At 40.6% G+C, this 22494-nt stretch overlaps 1 protein-coding gene and 1 long non-coding RNA gene across 2 annotated transcripts in view; one reads left to right on the top strand and one right to left on the bottom strand.

Annotated features, from left to right (window-relative positions):
• The window catches only part of LOC124851383, a 214563-nt gene that overhangs the window by 140166 nt on the left and 51903 nt on the right, over positions 1-22494 (bottom strand). The gene's annotated exons all lie outside the window — the stretch shown is intronic.
• ank2b (ankyrin 2b, neuronal) overlaps positions 1-22494 on the top strand; it is a 76436-nt gene that overhangs the window by 7308 nt on the left and 46634 nt on the right. The window contains exons 3-16 of the mRNA XM_047338993.1: positions 5888-5986; positions 7547-7645; positions 7791-7889; positions 8528-8713; positions 14040-14138; positions 15474-15572; positions 16246-16344; positions 16987-17184; positions 17295-17393; positions 17837-17935; positions 18085-18183; positions 18303-18500; positions 20874-20972; positions 21468-21566. Coding sequence (XP_047194949.1) covers positions 5888-5986; positions 7547-7645; positions 7791-7889; positions 8528-8713; positions 14040-14138; positions 15474-15572; positions 16246-16344; positions 16987-17184; positions 17295-17393; positions 17837-17935; positions 18085-18183; positions 18303-18500; positions 20874-20972; positions 21468-21566 — 1671 coding nt within the window. The remainder of the gene's footprint in view (positions 1-5887; positions 5987-7546; positions 7646-7790; positions 7890-8527; positions 8714-14039; positions 14139-15473; positions 15573-16245; positions 16345-16986; positions 17185-17294; positions 17394-17836; positions 17936-18084; positions 18184-18302; positions 18501-20873; positions 20973-21467; positions 21567-22494) is intronic.

Here is a 22494-nt window from a genome sequence, read left to right as displayed (position 1 = left end):
AGGATTGTACAATATGAAGGAACAAACAGTAGCAACTTTAAGGAAATGGTACTTGCATGCTGTAAGGCATCCTTACATCAGCAATATTTGTCCTCCTTGCTAGTCCAAATGTAATGATTTTTTCAGTTTTTGCAAAGGGGGCGAGTGCAGAGAAAACTAAAGGTGCACACATTAACTTCTAGCACAGTGCTGATTGTTGTGACTTCCTTAAAAGTGCACATACTGACTTTTTGGCCAAGACTGGCCAGAAGAATCAGCTGGAAACGCAACATTTGACATATTACCTTTGTTTATGTTCGCAAACTGCTTCCTATAGCAGCCAACGTGTCCTTGGGCTAGATACTGACCCCCAAATTGCCCCTTCTCATAGAGAATAGTGCTTCACATAGATGCGATGTATAATAAGTCAAATGTGGATCATTATGTACATAACTGACAAACATGAATGCTCTATTAGAAAACAGATAATTTCGCTATATTCTTTAACACATCACAGAATGTATTATTGGCTAATGTGCGTATGTTGCCCCCTTTTAATCTACACGGAAACACATATTATTATAATTGTTTTATTAAAAAACTGGCTCTATTCCTGTAGGGGATTGTTTGATCACTGGGAGTTTCTTTATTTAGTTCTAGTCATTATCTTGTCTCCTCTAAGCCCATTAACATTCCAGCCATTGAAAGCTGATAGGATGTTAGCAGTCCTGTGCTGGCAACAGTCACAGTGAATAGCCCCGTAAACAAATGTCACATGGGGTGGAAATCTGACATTTGCTCGAGGCTCTGTGTTGCGTGGAGACGTTTTTGTTGTCACTTGATGTGCCCTGATTGCTTGTGCCCTTGAAGATATTTTGGGCACCAGTGTTTTTGTATTTCTCTCCAGCTACGTCTCCGTCCCACTGACAAGAACATTTTAGTCAAAGTCTTGAATGTCTGAAACATTACTATGTGGTGTTACTTGGTGAAAGTGAAAAAACGCAATAACAATCAGCAAAAATCTTCTTTAAGAATTTACTCAAATGCCTCTCACAAAGTTTGACCTTTCAGTTATTGCAAATTTGTGATGGTGTCTGTGATGGACAGTGCAAGGGAGTGTCTGCACTCAGGCCCAGTTCATACCTGACCTTAACACCGACCTTGGTTGATCTGCTCCCAAGTGAACAGCTCCAAGCTCGCCTGTTCACACCTGGCACCTCTTGTGACTCCAGTGACCACTTGTTATCACCTGTCACCTCGCCAGTACATTACTGTTCGAAATGACCAAATGTGTTGTTGTCTCGAACTGGGGCACGGCTGCAAAGCACCTCCTGGGCCTTTTTGGCTGATGAGAAATCCAAACTATACAGACTGGGTCGATCTCTCTCCATCTCCGAGGCAACACGTATCCCCCAAGATGATCTCTACAGGACTGTTCAAACGTCATTGATGAGGTCAGCTTGTGCAATATGAGAACGTGAAGGACAGCGTACACAGTGGACATCAGTGTAGAAGAAGGTTTTACTCCACATTCATGTACAGTCTGACCTCATTGAGTCCTGAGGTATGAACAGGTCCTTCTGATGCTTTGAATTTGTTGAGATCACTACAGGCAGAATATTTTTACCCCACGTTAGAACCTCAGTTAATATTTCAACTAAAGAATGACAGATCTAGCTCAGCAATGACACATCCATGTAATAAGGCACGTAATATTCCCCAGTAACAAAACTTGCATATAATGTTATTGAACAAAGATTCATCAGGGATACAATCATCAAGGGAGTAGTCGAAGCAACTCTTCCCACTTCCTTCTGATAAATCTCTGTGGAAAATATGCATGTTGAAAAATGGCATTTGCATTAATCACATGTTTTTAAAATGAAACACTGGCATGTACAGGATTTCCTTGTGGACTTCAGTGATCAGTGATGATAGCCAATGTTGTTGTGGGCACATTAATAGTTGGGCAGGCCATCCATCTAGATGAGAAATGTAGTTTTTTTAAATTCTAACACGCCCCTTCTGAACAGAGCAATGTCAGACTGGTGGTTACAGAGTCACTGATGTTTGACCATGAGAACACCTTGAGATTCTCGTCTCACTTAAACACGTATATGAGCAAACATATGAGACCATGTAACATCAGTCAAAACTTACAGGATGCCTAGCATGCAGGTTGACCCCCAAGGGACCTAAATGACTCCATTACAGTGAGGAAGTACTTGTCTGACTAGTAAATGCTTTTTGATACCCAGGGAACTTTCCTGTTTCACTGCTGTAATATATCCAGCAAGCGATAAGCTAATGTATTTTGGACTCACACCGTACCATTTAACTTTGTGCAGAGATAAAAATCCTCCAGGGTAAAATCTAACTTAAAGCTCTTCTAAATCAGTTTTTCACTGACCATGAGGTATATGTCATCAGTCACTTTTACATGTGCACTATATTAACAATAAAAAGGCAGTATGACATGTGACTGACCAAAAGAAACAGATAATTACAACTCAACTCTGTAGATATCCGCAGTCCTATTGAGTGTTTTAACATATATTTAGGATTCTTTTGGTTTACTGGACCACAAATTCAATTTTTAACAACATTGTTTCCAGCAGTGGGGTGCTGTTTTCAGTAAAAAAGAAATCTCTGATAAACATACTGACATCTAGCTGTCTAGCACCATTAAACAGACAGACACAGCTATCGACTAGCTCATACTAGACCATGGTGGAGGCCAAAGCAGAGCTCAGAGAAGAGTGTCTTTTAGACTTAAGCTTAAGGAGGACAAAAATGTCTCTCCACATAAATGCTAACCCTGCTCAAAACCAACATATACCATTATTGTTTCCATGCTGATCTAAGCTGGGCAGGACTGGTTTGGTGCTGGTTTAGCTGGTGGACCACCATAACTGTGCTGGTCTACCTGCACATGGAGCTGGTCCAACAGTATTGTCTTGATTTTAAAGATGTTTCACCATTATCCCATCCCATGTGATCTGCACACTATATTTTTGCTTTGCTAGTAACTAGCATGTATTATGCTGGTCAAGCAGTTAACCAGATATGCTATATGCAGTCTATGCTGGTTTTTCTAGCAGGGACTGTTTCTCATTTTTTGGGATGTTTAACTAGAAAGTTGTTCCCTAGTACATTATCTTTTGCAACATTTTCTTAGCTGATAAATGTTGTGAAGCAGAGATTATTTGCCCTCAGGCAGCAGAATAAAATAAAAACGGAAACTTTAACTAAACAATATATCTTAACCATAAGCATTCAAAAATGTTTATGTTAATTAATAAATAAAATAAAATGTGTGTTTTTAGCGACTGTTTTAGCTAAGGGTCCAAAGGGTTAACTAGCAAAATGGCATAATCCTATGTTACTGGAGTTTCTGTGAATCGAGGAAAGTAGCCGTTTAAAGTAGTCACCCTTATATAAAAACAAAATGTCAACTAAAACTTCCTTTTCAGATCTTGTGAAAGAGATTCTGAACTTTTCCCGCGTGTGTAATGTGTATGAATGTATTATTGTGCCAATGAGCCAATATAACCTCGTCACTCCCTGACACGACTCCACCGCTGCTTAAGTCAATTTTCACCACATCACACTTGCAATTTCAAGAAAATTACTGGTGGGTTGGATGTAACAGATAATTGGGAAACGTCTCCTGAGTGATTGTGCTCATATGAGGGCTGACAGAATGAGGTAACAGATATATTGGATGGAGGAGTGGGTGGACAGGGGCATGGTGCATGATAAAGGGGCTAGTAGCTTCCTGATGGGGAATGGAGGTCGCAGCAGAGGGGTTGTACAAAGATAAATAGGACCCTTAGCGTTATGTGTGTTCAGAAGTGTCTAAATATGTTAAACACTACAGATGGGTGACAAATGAAAGGGAAAACCGGATAAATTAGGTTGACAGTGTCCCCATCCATAAGGCAGATGGTGGTCACTTAATGGTTTGATGTGTATGAAAATAATGTCATATGTCTTGGCCTTTGCATTCACCATACCTCAAATCAAATGATCATCAATGTGAAATTTTGGACGTGTTTAACAGCGCCCTCCTCCACCATCAACAAAACACAGAATGAGGGAGTGTGTTTTGGAAGAATGGTGTTACATCCCTTCAGTCGAGTTCAAATTGTAAAATAAGAGTGCCAAGACACATTAAAGTTGTTCTGGCAGCATGCGGTGGTGGTGGTACGTTTGTGTTTCCTCTCATTTGTTACCCATCTGCCGGTTTCTCCAAACAGAGAATCCATTAGTTTGAAATTGTGAGTAATCAATATGCAATACATTTACTATAGGGTGGTCAAATATATATATACATATTTTTTTGTAATTAGAGCTACAGTGCTATATGTTAGCTAATTTTAATGAATTCATAGAGATACTTGGCTTCAAATACATATTTAAAAATAACTTTTTTGTAAATGTCAAGGATTCATAACACAATATGATACATGAGGCCAGCTGAAAGTAAGAAGTTGCATGAGCATGTCAACTGATCCAAAAACAGCAGGACTTAGCTGGAACATATATTCTGCTCTGCTGCTGAACAGATGCCTCCTGCCAGCTGTGGGATACTTCAAGGCTGTGAAAACTCAAGCGCAGTCAGATGATGTTCAGTGTCTCTGGGATCCCACAGGGTGCCTCTGTAGGGACCGTGGGAGTCCTGTGGGATCACGGCCCCAGGGGGCTGTGTGATGAGTGTTATTCTGCCAGTCCAGGAGGAAATTACATATCAGTTCAGCAGCTCTTTTTAAACTGCTGCCTAATGCTTTGGACTACTGAAAGGTTATTTGGTCACTTGGCATTAGCACTTTGCAGCTCCATCCAACTCCTCAAAAAGGCAGGGGGCTGAAAATGGAACAACAATTTGTTTGGCTTTCAGAACTCAATAAGATGACACGGTAAATGTTGAATTTCCAGCTTTTTCTATGCTCTCAAGTGGCAAAGAAAAACAAAACTATGCATTAACAATATTGCTACTGTTTACATCGTTTGTTAAAGTGAACTTTATTAAAGCCTTCCCATAAACAGGCAACTGGAATTGCTTGTGTTGCCTAATCTTCACAGACACGTACCTTGTAAACAGTTTTTCATCAAGACCAGAAAAGCGCTATATACAGACCGACCATTTACTGTTGTGTTGCATTCACTCAGTTTTCTAGCTTCTTGTCTCTCAGCAGGGCAACCCCCACCCTCCCTACTCCCTGCCAACCAATCAGTACATGACACTCAAGAGCCTAATACAGATATTAATAGAGTCCATACGTGATTTACAGCCTGAAACTTCAAACATCCCTGTACCACTATGAAACCTTTATCATGTCAAGTTGTATCTGTATTTGTGTTAATTAGCCCCAAAACCCAACAAATATTTGTCACTATATTTGTCTGGTTCTTATGGCATTTTAGATCATATCCTCCATATTTATTTATTGGTTCAGCCCTAAATAAATGATTAACATCAAGACAGTGATGTTTGAGCTCAGAGCACAGCACCTTGGGGGGGAAACAGGTGGATGTTTGTTTGACCTGACAACACACACACGCACAAGCACACACACACAAGCGCGTGCACACACACAACTATTTATAACTTCATACCCAGAACCAGCTCTGCTCCATAACAACATAACATGGCACAACATCTCACCCAACTTTGACATCCAGCTTTGATATTTCAGTCTATCCCTTCAGTAAGAGAGAAGGACAGCAGCTCACATGATCAAAAGATGGAAATGATTGAAATAAACAGAAATGAAGACAGGCTCAGATAGTTATGGACCTGGACGGGGAGGTAAACCCTTCTCTTTCCACTCGGATCTGTCTTTGTACTTTGTCGTTCAGGACCTTTCTTTTTAGGATTAACCTTTTGTCACTCCTCTTTTTCCAGAATGGTCTTAATGCACTGCATCTGGCAGCCAAGGAGGGCCATGTGGATCTGGTCCAGGAACTGCTGGACAGAGGTGCAGCGGTCGATTCAGCCACGAAGGTAAGATACAGTATCTCAGCTTCCCACTGAGGAAACTTTAGCACCTGTAAAGAAATTGCTTCATATAGAGCTACTTCTAGTGTCAATCAGGGTTGTCATCAGGATATGGTTTACTCTACTAACTGGAAGCATAGCTGATGAAAAAAAAATTATTAAGATGATTGATAAAGAAAAAGGCTGGACTTGTGATTGATCTTCACATTAATGAAGAAAGGATAACGACAATAACAGGTCTAGGTCACTAAAAGTCATGTCAGGTGATGATCCCAGTGTCTGCTTACAAGAGAAACTACTGTGTTTCTGTTTTATTGAGAATCGTGAAGGGACACAGCCAATGACTGTACGTACACATGGAAGATGCATCTCGATTCTGTGTCACTGTACAAAAACGTATATCCCTCACATTATTATCTTATTTTTTGTGTTATTTTCATTTTCCATTAAATCTATGTTTTTGTAATTTATGTGAGTAACGAATGAGTAAATGATTCCTTTGTATGAATTAAAATGATCTTTTCTGTTTTGGTCAAGAAACTATATTATAACTGTCAGCGCACAGCCCACAACACAGAGTACCGCACATTTTGTGCGTATACAAATAAAGTTGATCTTCTCCGCGCCGTGGTTCACCTTTCCTAGCTCCTTGCTGCTTCTCGTAATGCAATTCATTGGGGATAAGGAATAGTGGTTAGGAAAGGAAATCATTTGGACTTTCTGAGCTCCTACTCAATGTGGGTGTTCTGTGTTTTGTATAATCATTGTAAAGATATATATTGTGTTATTTATGGTGGCTGCAAAGGTAAAGTGAATCATTAAACTGGTTCTTTGGCCACCAAAAGAATAAGTGTCACAGAAATGGACTGGGAGATTGAGAATATAATCATTTTGGTGGCAGTTTTCAAACATATTTGGAAATAATTGTACAGGCTGAAGGCAGCATGACCTTTTTGTGCAGATCAGGACCAGGTTTAGGACTGACATCAATCATTGAGAAAAACATGCTTCTAGATGATTTAGATTGAAGGGATTGAGAAAGGGGAGCACTCAAGGAAAGTGATATGTAGAGTGGAGTTATAAACATAGAGGATTGATGTTTAAAAAATGCCAATCATTGTGACACCTGCAATTAGAGAAGGTCGACTCATTACTGAAAGGGGTTCCAGTGCTTTGAATGTTGGTGTTGCTCCAAAATGCAACATGTACCACGCTGCAGTTAAGCAAGTGCAGAGGTGTGAGGATTTCATTGGGGCTTTGAATATTTTCAGGAGACACTCAGGGAATTAAATTGAAAAATATTACATTACCTTAGTTCTTAAAAAGATATGTGTGTGTAACTCGGTTAGAAACAGCAGTTTTGGAGAATATAACTTTTCCCCCTACTTTAGAGTCATAAACTAACAAATGTCTTTGGACAGAGATATAAGTTCAGCTCTTTCCATTTACCTTTAATAAGGTAATAATTATAGTAATAATGATCTTTTAATAAGGTTAAACTGAAAAATGTGGATATGACATGCAGTGCCTGTAGTAACTGTTCTTTTGTGTTTTCTGTTTATCCAGAAGGGAAACACAGCACTTCACATAGCCTCTCTCGCTGGTCAGGTTGAAGTAGTGAAGATCCTGATCAAACGAGGGGCGGACATCAACTCTCAGTCTCAGGTGAGCCTCTGCAGTCATGGTGTCATTGGTATCATGTTAAAGAGCCATGGCTTTATTTTGGGCCGTGTTTTGTTGATGATGTGTGAGATTGCTTTTCCACTAGCAGTATATCTGTTAACCTGACGTACTTGTCTCTGTGCTGTAGAATGGATTCACTCCCTTGTACATGGCCGCTCAGGAGAATCACATGGATGTGGTGCGATACCTTCTGGAAAATGGAGGCAACCAGAGCACCGCTACCGAGGTGAGTGTACTGTGTGTGTTTTGATGATCTCATCCTGCTACAGTAAACTGCATCACTGTCATTATTTCACTCTCATGTTATTTTAATAGTATTGTGAATAATAGTATCTGACATATTAATATTATGAGGGTGATCGCCAAAGTCATTAGGATTCATCCTCTGAATGATTGAATGAATAAATGAATGTCAGCGCAATGTATCCAGTGATTGTGAGATAACCAAAAGTTATTTGCATCTGAACCATGACCATGGATGTCTAAACAAAGTGTCACGGCTAAAAAGCATTGTTTTGACCATAAGCGAAAAGAAACTCTACAGTGGCAAACATGCAGTTTCATTCACGTCGGCTCATTAGTGAGCAAAATAAAAGCGTGTGAGTGGTGAGTATGGCATGACTGTTGCACTGATTATCCAACTACCATGGATATGGACATAATGCTAAACTTACCAAATCAACTTTTTCAGGTAAAAGTATTTGGCCAATAGATCATTTACAGTATAAACTCTCATTAAATGGCTTTCAGGTCCAATGTTCGGAGGTTTTACTCAAGATTCCCAAATTAAGTCGTTTTTAAAAAATGAGATCTTGGTAATCCTCTTCTTTTTTGTCCTTTTCTTCCCTGTCCTCCCTCATCCAGGACGGCTTCACCCCTCTGGCCATCGCCCTCCAGCAGGGCCACAACCAGGTCGTTTCTGTCTTACTGGAGAACGATACTAAAGGCAAGGTCCGCCTGCCTGCCTTGCATATTGCCGCTCGCAAGGATGATACCAAGTCGGCGGCCCTGCTCCTCCAGAACGACCACAACGCCGATGTCCAGTCCAAGGTATGTCTGTCTCACTGTTTGACTCAAAAGAGCTCGTATGTGTGGGAGTCCAGCTAACATGACGCTACATGTTTGTGCCGGTGTGTCCATACTGAAGGAGTTTCCCTCTTGTGAAATTTGAGGTACAGAATTAAGAAGTCTGGAAAACAGGTCGGGCTTCCTTGGTTTCCATGGCTTTGCACTGGGGTTCAGCCAATTGTCCTATATGAGACTTTTGATGGAAACACCTTGTTTACATCTGCTGTTAAAATCTGATTTGTATCTGGATACATTATCCTCTTGATCTACAATCTGTTGATGTTCTTTCCCATTCAAAACTATCTTTAACAGTAGCAGGGTCTCCTTTTATTTCATCATGCAAAGTAGGTGAGTAGGTGGACAATAGACAACAGTTGAACAATATCATGAAAGGTGATGTTACATTACAATAGTGTGGACTTCATGTGTGGGCTGTGCTGTGATAACCACATTACTGCTAATAACATGAGTTTGTACCGACCATTATGATCTGTCAGCCCAAAAGGATGACGATCCTTCCTGCCCATGGTCTTGATGTTTCTGTTCACAACTAAAATTTCCACCCATCGCAGAAAGATAGTCCTGACCACATTGGGGACATTTCTTTGTATCTTTCTATCTGAGTTGTTAAGGTCACTATTGCTGGTACCATGTTTCTAACGCCATAGATGACAATATTTGTACACACAGAGATACACCTTTTGTCCCACACTTCCAGTATTGTAGTACAGTGTAGTACTGCAAGTCAAAGGATCAAGATTAAGGAAGTTTGGGGTTTCCTGAAAAGAAGCTTCTTGTAAAGACAGGGTCAGAGAAAGAAGTAGTGGGATGTTGTTAGAGTGCTACAAAACGTCTTAGAGGAGGAGGTCAGGCGAACAATTTGGTTAACCAAGCATGTGACTTTGACTCTGAAGTCCACTGTTCACATTTTGAATCCTACCAACAGTCCAAAGGTATTTAGTATGTGTTTGAATAAAACTTTAAGGCGGAATCTGAATATTCAACCTGAGCTAACTGAGCTAAATGAAGATCTGTGATAATCACTGACGGAATCAGTTGCTTTTACCCATACAGCTCCCTTAACTGCTGATAGAAGGTATTGTAAGCTCAGTTGTGGTCTGGGAGAGACAAAGAAAAACCAGAGGCATCAGCCATAAGGGGATGGGAAGTTGCCTCTTGTCTTCATCCTTCGCAAAACTATTGTGATTGCGCTATTATGGATATCATGACAGAAAGTTGTTTTCTTATCCAGATCAAGTTTTTTCTTGTCCAGATAAAATATCCAGATACCAAGCAAACCAATTACAGCAGGTGTAAGTACGGTTGCCGATGTCTCTGATGTAGTGTTTGACAGAAGACACTTACTTGTCGTGGGGACCTTTTCCCATGAAGTTGCCTTTGTGTGTCCATAAGTCTGTCTGTGCATCTCTCTGTGTCTCTCTTCCTGTACGTCTCTCTCTCATCCAGTGTGTGTGTGCCTGCCACGTCACTCCTGGTCCTGCTACTAACTGGGTTTCTCCCTCTCTTGTCCTTTCTTTCTCGAAAATGCAACTACCACTCACACACTTCTCCCCCATCACCCCTTCCCACATTGCTGCACCGGTGTCTAAGTGTAGCACTGTCCACTGCATGGAGTGTGCCACTGTCTGCAGGTTGTATGGCGGCGATATCTAAGGCTGCATGTCAACCAGTGGGGTGGGGGTTGTTTCTAATATTGTTTGATGGTTGTTGGGAGGGGAAGGGTTCTAGGTGACAATCCGGTATTGGTTAGAACACACAGTTAACGGACAATATTGGAGTGAAATATTTCCGTTGTGACTGTTTCTCTGATACCGGATAGTGGATTAAAGTGACGTGGCTGGAGTGAAGGTGATAAAATGAAACACTATTTACTGCACTACACAGTCCTTAATGTTAAGTAATGAGTCTACAGTAGCTGCAATTATGTTGTTGTGTAACAAAACACAGGGTATATGCATGAATGTAGAATAATGCCATATTTGTTCAGCTGTTGCGATGCAGCCCTCCTCTTTATGAGTCATAAGGAAGGCCCACGGGAGAATGGCCCAAAATGGCAGCATGTTCAGTCGCACTCACACACATATAGAGATAAAAACACAAAGTGTTCTCACACAACGGCACCGTTCTTATCAAATACTGTGAGACAAAAGTCCAGTGACATCTAAAGTGGTCCGCTCACACATCAGTTCACCAAACCAAGGTTCTTATTGAAGGCTGCAGCTGTCAGAGGGAATATATTACAGCCAGGGTGCTATTTTTCTTGTTTGTATTAGACAACGTCACATCCAACAAATTATAAATCTCATACACATAGAGAAGCTGTAAACGAACCCCCTAGTTTATATTTGGAAGAGAAAATGTGGTGAACAATTCAATTATTACCTTTAAACTTGGATGTGCTCGATGTAGTTTCTATTAAAAACCAATGACCAAAGCAGCATAATGAGTCCCAAGTTGTGATAAAACCAGAATTTGCCTTTCAAATCAAAGCTCTCTCAATTTTGCTTAAAAGGTGACAATTACAGGATAATGGCAGGTTGATTTTCCAAATGAAACGTTTATCACTAGCATGCTACTAGTGGTCACATACTGGTCATACCGGATCAAGAAAAGCAGCAAAACTCCGGAATATATTTAACTGAACAAATTGAGAGTTATGTAACATTCTTACCAAAACAGCATTGACTGAGCAGATTGGTTTTTTCAGAGACCACTTATTTTTTTCTGATGTAATAGTGAATACTTTTATCAATACTTTTAACTTTTAAAGTATGCGATTAATTCCTTGACACTACTTGACAGAATTAGGGGATTAGTTGATCTTAATAAAATGTATTGATTATTGATGGTTGGAAAAGCCCAAGAAACATTACCTGTCTTCTTGGATTCTGGGAAGCTGTAGTAAGTACCAGATAATTACCAGATAATTAATTGCAAAAACAAATAAAAGATAAATTCATAGTAAAAAAAAAAAAGAACTATTAGTTGTAGACCTAATACCTGATTCTTAGACTGAACTGTGTGAACTTGAGATCGCTGCCTTGGCAATGAACATTACACGGGAGTGACCCACCCCAGCCACGTCACCGCTGTGCACCCGACTACAATTCATTGTCCTACGAGCCTAACTGACCTGATGTTTCCCTTCCTCATTCCTCCTGCTCCAGATGATGGTCAATAGGACTACTGAGGTATACACCTGCTCCTTCAATTCTCCACAGATTCACTGTACAGCCTCATCCCTTTTGTTATTCCACTTTTCCTTTTTTTTTCTCTTCCACCGTTTATTTCTGTCACTTCCGCAGCACTGCATGGTGTCAATAAATTTGGCATCATTTTTACATTTCTCACAGTTTGCGTTTGGTAGACTAAGACTCCACCATGCACGGCTGATAGGGATGGCCAAGCGACTGCCCATTTGTCCTGCACTAAAGCACTCTAGCTTTTGGCTTTGTATTTTATTATTCATACTATTCGTGTGCATATATATGTTTGTTTGTATTTCATTTCCTTTTTTCGGTTTACATGAAAAGCTCAATGAGCCCCCCCTTTTTTTCATGTTTAGAAATATCTTTCGAACTACATCATTATTAAGATTTATTTGAAGCAAGACATTTTTTTCCTCTCATGTTTTGATTTGATGGATACTGTGCCGATGCATTTTCGGGACAGCTGTGAATGTGTATTGTCTATCAGTGTGTCTCGTACTTCTGTGTGTTCATGTTGTGCTGCATGATTTCTAGAGACGCACTATGAACTACCTGGTATAAACATTGTTTAAATGACCGTAAATAGAACAAAATGCTGTTTGCCATTGGTGGAAGCCCAGTAATGCCAAGAGAAAAATGAAAACATTTAATCCCATTGAAAGTTTAAAATGAAATGTTTGACTTTAATTTAGACGAGTGAAAATGCATTATTTCTGATTGTTGTCATACAATTTTCATGCATAATGTTAACAAAATTTGTATTTTCATTTTCAAAGCAGCAATGTACAATGTACAACCTGCATAGTGTTGGAATTTGGTTCTTACATTTAAAATTTAAAATAACTGAAATGGTGACCTGTTTTTTTACATTTCTCCCAGAGGTGTTGATGGTTGACTTTGGCCTGGGAGAAAGATTCTATTGTAAAATGCTTATTAAAACCAACAATACTCACTTGAGTTTCATAAGACTATTAGGTTAAATTAACACAATTCAATCCCTTTTTCATGTTTTGATTGAACATTATTTGCCATTTGGACATTTTTTAATGAATACTACATTTCATAATAAAATAAAATGAAAGTTTTTTTTTTTCTTTTTGGCAATAGCAATGCTTTTCTGCCATACATAATTTGCACTAATGGGAGATTTAAATTCATCAAATGGTTTTATTTTAATTTTGGCATTCCTGGCTTTCCACACTTAACAGCTTATTTCAAACGCATGCATTTCTATGGAAGGTATTTCACATACTGACATGTAACTTTCTAATACTACAATCAATGCTAATCAGTAAAGGCATGGGAGGCTCATATTGCTTTAGAAATATTACCTGCTTGGCCAAAGACCTGGCATTGAATAGCATGTTGCATCCACACTACTTTAATTTGCACCATTCTAAGCTTTGGACTGTGTAAAGTTTTAAACCATCACGTTAGTCACTGTGTTCTTCACACTTTTGTAAACAACTTTTTCACGTTAAATCGGACCACACTTACAGAATGGCAAGGTAAGGCAAGAATTTCACACCTCCTCCAAAATGCTCTGATCTCTAACTTCTTTCATGTATTTCTCATTGCTCACTCTAACACTTACACAGTTAACATAGTGCACTTTGGTGGTGGGACATGTTCCCCCACTCATTATGATTTCACTATAATTTGATTCTCAGTAGATGATATTGTTCGTCCATCTCCATGTCAATCTCAATGACGGTCTCTGTGATCTGTGTGTCTTTGTTCTGCTTTTGTTTTCGTCTTTTTCATTTCAAACTGGTTCTTGAAGCCAAAGAAAAGTTCCCTTTGTTTTATTTTGGTTTTTTTTTTGTGGTTGAAAACCTGCATGGAAGTCTGAGCGTGTTTTTAGGTTTTGTAAACAATTACTTGAATAGTTTCAGACTTTTGTTTTACTTTATCCTTGTTTCTTTTAAAATGTTCTTGTTTTCTGTTTTATTTTGTTCACCTTTGATGCTTGGTGCGACTGCTGCATGCTGGGAAGACTCGGTCAAGAAGCAGAGGGCAGAATTCAGGGACATGAAGTAAATCTCTGTGTGTCTGTCTCTTTCCTGTCTGTCTTTCAGAGTGGATTCACGCCCCTGCATATCGCCGCCCACTATGGGAACGTCAATGTGGCCACGCTCCTGCTGAACCGAGGGGCAGCAGTGGACTTCACTGCGAGGGTAGGACACTACACACACACACAACACACACACACACACACACACACACACACACACACACACACACACACACACACACACACACACACACACACACACACACACACACACACACTTAACCTAAACATCACCCTGAATCAAGTCTTCACTATAGTATTTTAGCCCTGAATACCTATGATTTATTTACTTGATTTATCTCTGACTGACCCATAGAAAATAATCTATATCTAGTATAAATTGTGTGTTCTTGCAACTCTCAGTCCCTTGACCACCTTGACCATCTTCATTGTGAATCCTGTTTGCAGTACCACCAGCTTCAGTGGCTCTAATATCCATCTGTGTCTCGGATCTTGGCATTTTTTCCTGATACCATAGGTTTCTAATCCTTAAACCACCGCTCTGCTCTCACCATCACGGTTTGGATGCCTATAACAACCCCTTTGGCAATCCACACCTTTTGAATTTCCTTTCTCTGCTCTCTTGCCACTAGTTTTGGGGGGCACCTCTTGGCTAAATGTGGGACCCAAGTGCAGAGTTTTGAGTAACATGTGCTTGTCTGTACTTTGCCCCTTCTCTGGTCTGCTTAGTCAGTGGTCTTGAATGGTGTCATAGAAAATGTCTTGCCCCAACATACCCAACCCGAAACTCCGAATAATTAGTTTACCAACAATTCATTTTAAAATCATCATCATTGTTGAGGCTTTTGCTCAATGTAGTGTTCTTTGGGGTTTCATGTAAAATGTTTTGGTCTCTCGCTGTCATCTGAACAATTCTGCTACATGTACTATAACGGGCTAAAATGCACAGTCAGACTTTCTCAGTTCTTGACCCCCTCAGCCCGCACCCCCGCCCTGTGGTCATCCTCTTCTCCTGAGCTTTGTCTCTGTGTGTGGGCTCAAGCTCTACAAGCACTCACACACACACAAAGAAAGGCCTCTTCAAACGGGGGCCTCCTCTTTTCATGACTCAAGACACAGTACAGACAGAGAAAGTGACAGACATTAACTGTAGACACCACCACCTACCCCTCTTCCCCAGTCCAAAATGCTAAGTGTCATGGCAAGACAATGTGTTCTTTCTTTTGTCTGTATCAAACAAGTCACCAGTCTCACAGCATGCCGAAGTATTTGTCCAAAGTCCATGCGCAGTGCCTTATTCAGTAAGGGCATCCTTGCTGTTGGCTCTATGGCAATGAGACACACATCATTGAATATATTTTTCAAAATTTGAAAATGACTGATTTATTTTATGAAATCAATAACATTTTATTTATTTATTATTCTGTAACCTTAAAATGCATAATGTGTCATGCATGTATTTCCGTCCTGTCTGCAGAATGGGATTACTCCACTACACGTGGCCTCCAAGCGTGGCAACACTAACATGGTTCGTCTGTTATCGGACCGTGGGTCTCAGATTGACGCTAAAACAAGGGTAAGTACCAAGAAGAATGGAGTTTAGATAAAGATAAAGTATCTCGGGTCTGAACTCTGGATTTGACGTCATATGAAAGGAAATCGTATTTAAACACATTAAGCATCTTCTCCTCCCTCCACCTGACTTGGTCAGGGCCCATTTCTCCACACTTATTCCTGAAGGAACACGACGGCCGTCTCATTGCCATCACCTCCAACAGAGGAGCTAACTGCTCTTTGCAGTTCAGCTGGACTTCAGTGGCTCAGTGGATTAAATTCAGTTGTACCGCACTGGATTTCCTGACATCTGCTTGGTGTTATGTTGGTTGTGCCGCGGCTAAAAGGACATGTGTTATTAGCCATATTGGATTCAGACCCATGTAAACAAGGTCCAGCCTGGATTAGTCTGGCTGCATCTGCATGTAAATATATGCACATGTGACAGCACCTGTTGGGGGCTGGAGGTTGATGTTAAGCCACTATCCCCTAACATGGTTGCCCTAATGGGGCGGCTGTGGCTCAGGAGGTGGAGAGGGAGAACTGAACTGATGGTTGCTAATATATCTTGCGTGATATAGTGATAGAAATGCTATACATGTGTGGGAATGGGTGGATGTGATTGGTTGGTTAAAATGTAGAAGAGTGCTATTTATGGCCTTAAGTATGGACTCAAGTGTGTATGTGCTCTGTAGGATGGTCTCACGCCCCTCCACTGTGCGGCTCGGAGTGGACATGATACAGCTGTGGAGGTGCTGCTGGAGAGAGGAGCACCCTTATTGGCCCGGACCAAGGTGAGTTACATGTCCAATCACCTGTTAGAGGATTCAGTTCCACCTAGAAGCTGCCATTTTGGGAAATGCATTTGTTGGAAATTTTGCTCTCGTTACTGATTATATTACCAACATTCTATGTGACAAACAAGACGTGGCCCTAGACAGTAGAAATATGAAATCATGGAAATCTGTTTACTTTGGAACTCTACATTGAAATAATAATCAATGTTCTCATATGATTCTGGATAAGGAAGTACAAAATGCTCCATGTTAACAGTATAGTAGAACACTTTGAGGCTGCATTCACCTATTTTCAACATTTGACACATGTTAACATATTATTTAATGGGTTTACAAAGACTTGCCTGTTCCACCAGACAGAGCAGTCAAATGAAGTCACAAAGCAAAAAAATCGTCATCTTTCAGTTTGCTCTGTTTTGGTCTCCACCAGCAGTGTTCTTCAGCAGCTAGTTGCTAACTTGAGGATCATGTTAAAGCATGGATTGCGCAGTTTTAATAGGCCCAGTTAAACATTTAACCCTGGGAGGGTTCTATCATGGTATTGTACACACCCACAGCCCACAAGACAATGTTGTTGCTGATTAAAATCTTCCTACCCGTTATCTCCATCAAACTAAATGACCTCTCTGTCACTTTTAGAATGGACTGTCTCCTCTCCACATGGCAGCGCAAGGGGATCACGTCGAATGCGTCAAACATCTTCTGCAGCACAAGGCGCCTGTTGATGATGTCACATTGGACTACCTGACCGCGCTCCATGTGGCGGCGCACTGTGGTCATTACAAAGTCACCAAACTGCTGCTGGACAAGAGGGCCAACCCCAACGCCAGGGCTCTGGTACGATAAAGATCTCCCATGCAATCATTTCCTACCTTCAAAACCTACCTTCATATCGCCTATGTACAATACATCCTTTACTGTTTGTGTGTGCTGTGTTCCCTGTACAGAATGGCTTCACTCCACTGCACATAGCCTGTAAGAAGAACCGCGTAAAGGTGATGGAGCTGCTGGTCAAGTACGGAGCCTCTATCCAGGCCATCACAGAGGTACTTCACACACATGAATGAAACTAAATCGGCAGAAATGTTTAGCCATCTTTGGACTTAGTAAATTCATATGAATTACATGTTAACTTTTTTGGCATGAAGGTTAAAGAAATGATTTGTACATTGTGTCACTTTTAAAATCAAAGATGGCTTACACGTCTGGTTTAGGTGGATAGCTTAGTAGATGTTCGGCCTGTTCATGCACCAATCACCATATTTTTACAGGAATTAGGTTTAGTAAAAGTTGTTTTGATGTAGGAGTGTCGATTATATGCATATGTAAAGATGTGTATCGTATGCTTATGATTTTAATGAGCAATTACCTGAGAACATCATGTACTGTATTGCATATTATTGATATGCTACAGTTAATGAGCTCATGAAAGTTGGATCTCACAGACTTTTTCCTGTGCTCTCTCTTCTACCTTCCCTCCTGTGTGCAGTCTGGTTTGACTCCCATCCACGTCGCGGCCTTCATGGGTCACCTGAACATTGTTCTGCTGCTGCTGCAGAACGGAGCTTCGCCGGACGTCAGCAACATTGTGAGTAATGAGAAACAACCGACTCTGGGTGCATGAAAGTGACAGATGATTGTAATTAATTCTCAACCAATTTAGTTCATTTTAGATGTCATACGTAAGATGTATAGAACTGTTTCTGACCGATATGATGATGCATATTGTGTGTACAGCGCGGAGAAACAGCGTTACACATGGCAGCCAGGGCAGGTCAGGTGGAGGTGGTTCGATGTTTGCTGAGGAACGGAGCAATGGTGGACGCCAGAGCTCGGGTAAGACTATATACTGATGCACAAACTAGGAATCCTTGTTTTAGCTTATTTTTTCTACAATCCAGGATAACTCACTGTAATACAAAGTGTTCATTGTCCTTTCACTTTATCTTGTGTAGGAGGACCAGACTCCCCTACATATTGCATCCCGTCTGGGAAAAACTGAGATTGTCCAGCTGCTGCTCCAGCACATGGCCCATCCTGATGCTGCCACAAACAACGGCTACACCCCCCTCCACATCTCCGCCAGGGAGGGGCAGGTGGAGACGGCCTCTGTGCTGCTGGAGGCTGGGGCTTCTCATTCCCTGGCCACCAAGGTGGGTGGATGAGCCGTGTATTTGTCTCAACGTTCTGCTTCATCTTTACATTTGACTATTTTTACACAAACTAACTTCTAAGTCAGTGTTCAGAGGTTGATGTTTTGATGATCGGTGGACAGAAATTTATTTTCTTACTCATCCTCTCATATACACTTTAAAGGGGCTACCTGTAAGTTTTAGTATTGCTACATAGCTAACAATCGGTCCCAATCAAACGAAACGTGGTTTGTTGCAGTGTGAAAACCTTTTTTTTTGTATAGTTTGGACCTTAGGACCAATCGCAAGCTGAGACATCATTAATCAATAGAAGAAGAATAATAATAGGATGCGGTTCACGGGATTGCTTTCCTCCGATGATAGGTTTGAAAATAACGTAGCTGGTAGTAAATACTGTAATGATTACAGTGTCATACTGACTAAGTGAAGTGGTTTATTAATTTGCTCTGTTCAAACGGAAAGACCATCTTTTTCCTACGCACTATTAAAAAAAAAGTTTGCCAAACTGACAACACGCCAATGTCTGACGCGCACCCATCTAAAAACAAAGCAATGTCAAGTATAGGTAGACGCAGCGCACGTAGGTGATGACAGGACATTTTTTTATGCGCTCCCTAAACTACAATGTGAAACCAAAACTAACAGGATCAAATGTAATCAAGACAATAAGACATGAACCTTAGTTCGTAACATGGTCTGGACTTTCAGGTGGGAAAAAGCCAGAAGCCACATTTTAGAACATAAGAAAACAATCACTGAACTACAGTGTTACTGTAAGGGCCAGTTAGTTATAACAATTGGAGCTGATGTTCTCCTCTGTGTGTTTTTCACCAAATGGAGAAAGCGGTGAATTCAATTTTTTTTAAATGTCCTTTTAAGAAGGTCCTTCATGTGTTTGCCTTCAGTTGATTGTGTTTGGCTACACTAAGAAAAATTTACATATTTTGAGAGAGAAAGAAACATCCACATGAAAGCTTAATGTGTCTAAAATGTTCAGATCAATATTTTAGTCCTCTTCAAACCTCAGCAAGGATAGAGTACACATGTCCCAATATACAATGTACCCTTTTGTGGTGCAATTATTTCAATCTGCACGCCACAGGAGTTTTGATGAGTAAACTGAATATGATGTTGAAAACCAGTGGAGCTGCTCTTTAAAAATAGGTCTTAAAGTGTATTTGCGGTGTATGTCATTGCCCTATGGTGACCACTCTTGAAGCCAGAGATAAAGAGGTAACAGTGTGACTGTAACTGCAGGTCTCTGGCTGTTTGACCCAGTTTTCATAAATGGCTGATGAAATGCTAAAGCTGCTGCTTGTCCCCTGAATCGTGCACGAGCACAATCAGCTGATTTATCGTCACCACTGTGGAGGTGTTTACCAGGGGAGGCAGCCACGGCCCTTAGCATCAGTCCTTTAATTTATTCGTACAGCGCGGATGGGGGGACGAAGCACAGTGTGATGCAGTGCACGTCAGGGTCCAATGCTTCTGTTCTCTCCTCCACTTGATGTCTCTCTCTCTCTCTCTGGTTACTCTCCGGGGAGGAAGGGTGTGGCTGTTGCTACAGAAACCAAATCAGGGAAAGTTGTTGTCACGCAAGAGTACCACTGTCTGTCCACACAAACACGTTCATAACAGATGTTTTGTTTTGATTTTTTGTTTTTTAAATCCATCCATCAGAACCCCCCCTCCTCCCTTCCTTACTCACGCCTCCATCTTTTTTCCATTTTTTTCCAAACACCCATTACATCAGATATAATCCAGCATGACAAACAAAGGACTGCTGCCTCCATGGGCAGGGCTGGGCCATAAACTGGTCATGTGGTTTCTGTCAGATTTATACTGGTTCAGTGACTAAAGACAGGCAAAGTGCTCCCCCTGCTGGCATCATTGTGAAATGGACACTTAAATAACTGTATTTCATATTTTGTGGTTTAAGGTTACCTAGAATTGCATCAGCTTGAAAGAAAGGTGGATGTTCTTAATCAGGTTTTTTTGCCACTGACTCTTAGACTTCCGAGATTCCTGTCTGATGACTTTTTGTTCCTTTGAGCATCAAGAGAAAATTATATATTAAAGGAATTCTCCTGTTAGATCAAGGACTTCTGGAAGGTGATAACAGTCATTTTCACACCATGATGCATCAGTAATTAGCAAATATGAAAATCTGCTTCAACACAAAAACAAACGTGTGACTTCATCCTCTGCTCAGGGCCCAATCCCTCTTCTATACCTGTACACAAAAAATAGTTTTTGTTAACATTTAAAGTCTCCCCTGATGCAGAACTGAGTAAACGTCTGTGTAGATACCATCAATTCACTTTCGATGAAGGCATTTCTTAATCTCCCGGCTCTGGTTGTTTCCCTCCACAGAAAGGTTTTACCCCCCTGCACGTGGCCTCCAAGTACGGAAGCCTGGATGTGACCAAACTTCTGCTCCAGCGTCACGCTCCACCGGATTCTGCTGGAAAGGTAAGCGCTTATTTCTATTAAATGAACAACCATTCGTATTTATTCATGTAGTTTTTACTGTGGAATCAAGTGCTACTTTTATTTATTGTGCTACCAAATGTGTTAATGAACCCTCTTCCTTCATGTACTGTAAATGTAAGAAACCTGTTCATTTAAGTGGTGTGTTACTGTTTTTCTGTATTGAGGTTAAGTTGGCTACGAGAGTACCGGTAAGCCTAGTTTGACTTAAATTAGCCGTTCCTTTGTTTGGATTAACTACGATTACTATCCCAGAAAAAAAACAGATAACAGAAGCCTTCTTCGCGTCATATTAAGAACCCACCAAGTGATCCTTCCAGCTTTTGCTGTTTGACATAACTCTAATTCATCCCAACCTGCAGTCTTATCCCCTTGAACTCATACTATTAACTCTTTGTTTGTGTGTATAGTATTAATGTCTTCATGCAGTGCTGATTTCTGTTTAATTCATGTGTGCTCACCCTCCGTCCCTCACAGAACGGCCTCACCCCGCTCCACGTCGCCGCACATTACGATAACCAAAAGGTTGCACTCCTGCTTTTGGACAAAGGAGCGTCCCCCCTCACAATGGCCAAGGTGAGAGCCCACTGTAAACACCGCTGACATCTGAGAGCTAGTGTCTGGAGTGAAAAGTCCAGATGGGAAAATGTGCTGCAAAATGTCCCACCCTTACACATCTCTTATTCCGTTTGAAGCTGTATTTCTCTTATAAGTACTAGACAACGTACACAGAGGGTCAAAATAAATGTTCCTTCTAGTGTGAGCTTCACATTCCCCCCCGCCTTTTTTTCACATTTACATCTCAGTCACAAAGCACAGTCAAACTGGAACACATACACATCAACACGAACGTGACTGGAATCAGTGGAAGTCACTCTTTTCATGATCAGCGTTTCCACAGAGAAATCCGTAAATCTGCATAGAAATCATGCAAAAGAGATGGTCATTATATCATCAGGTCTTTATACTTTATTGCAAAGAGACTTTTCAAAATGTAAACAAACTGATTTTGTTAGGTTTGATATACACACTAACAACAACTTTGGATATATAATAATCAAATACATCCCAATGAGATATTCTTACTTGTTTTCTCCTTTGTGTAAAATCCCTCTGTTCTATTTCCATTATTTATTTCTACCTGAACCAGAGATAATTTAATCTGACTCTTCCTGCTCTTCTTTTTCTAAACAAGGGCTTCAAACACAAAGCTGTTGGTATCTTTATCATTTGATTTGATCTGATTATACAGTTTAAATATTATATAATTTTTTATGAATGGATGAAACTAAAAGAATCTAAAAATCGAATGAAGGAACATTTCACCCAGTACAACGGTGCGGCTCATTGATGTGCTTCAATAGTTTTTCACGCGATGGTTGAGGTCTGTGTCTCAGAGACACACCACTTGTAAACAGGAAACATTCTGTGCTGGTTTTGGGTCTACACACAGGATTTGCTCACAGTCAAAATAAAGCCACATTTGGAGATTATAAGATTAGTT

This window comes from Hippoglossus stenolepis, chromosome 23 (genome assembly GCF_022539355.2).
Source record: "Hippoglossus stenolepis isolate QCI-W04-F060 chromosome 23, HSTE1.2, whole genome shotgun sequence".
Lineage (NCBI taxonomy): Eukaryota > Metazoa > Chordata > Actinopteri > Pleuronectiformes > Pleuronectidae > Hippoglossus > Hippoglossus stenolepis.
The sequence above is the reverse complement of the archived record's forward strand: the minus strand, read 5'-3'. Positions and strand labels throughout refer to the sequence as shown.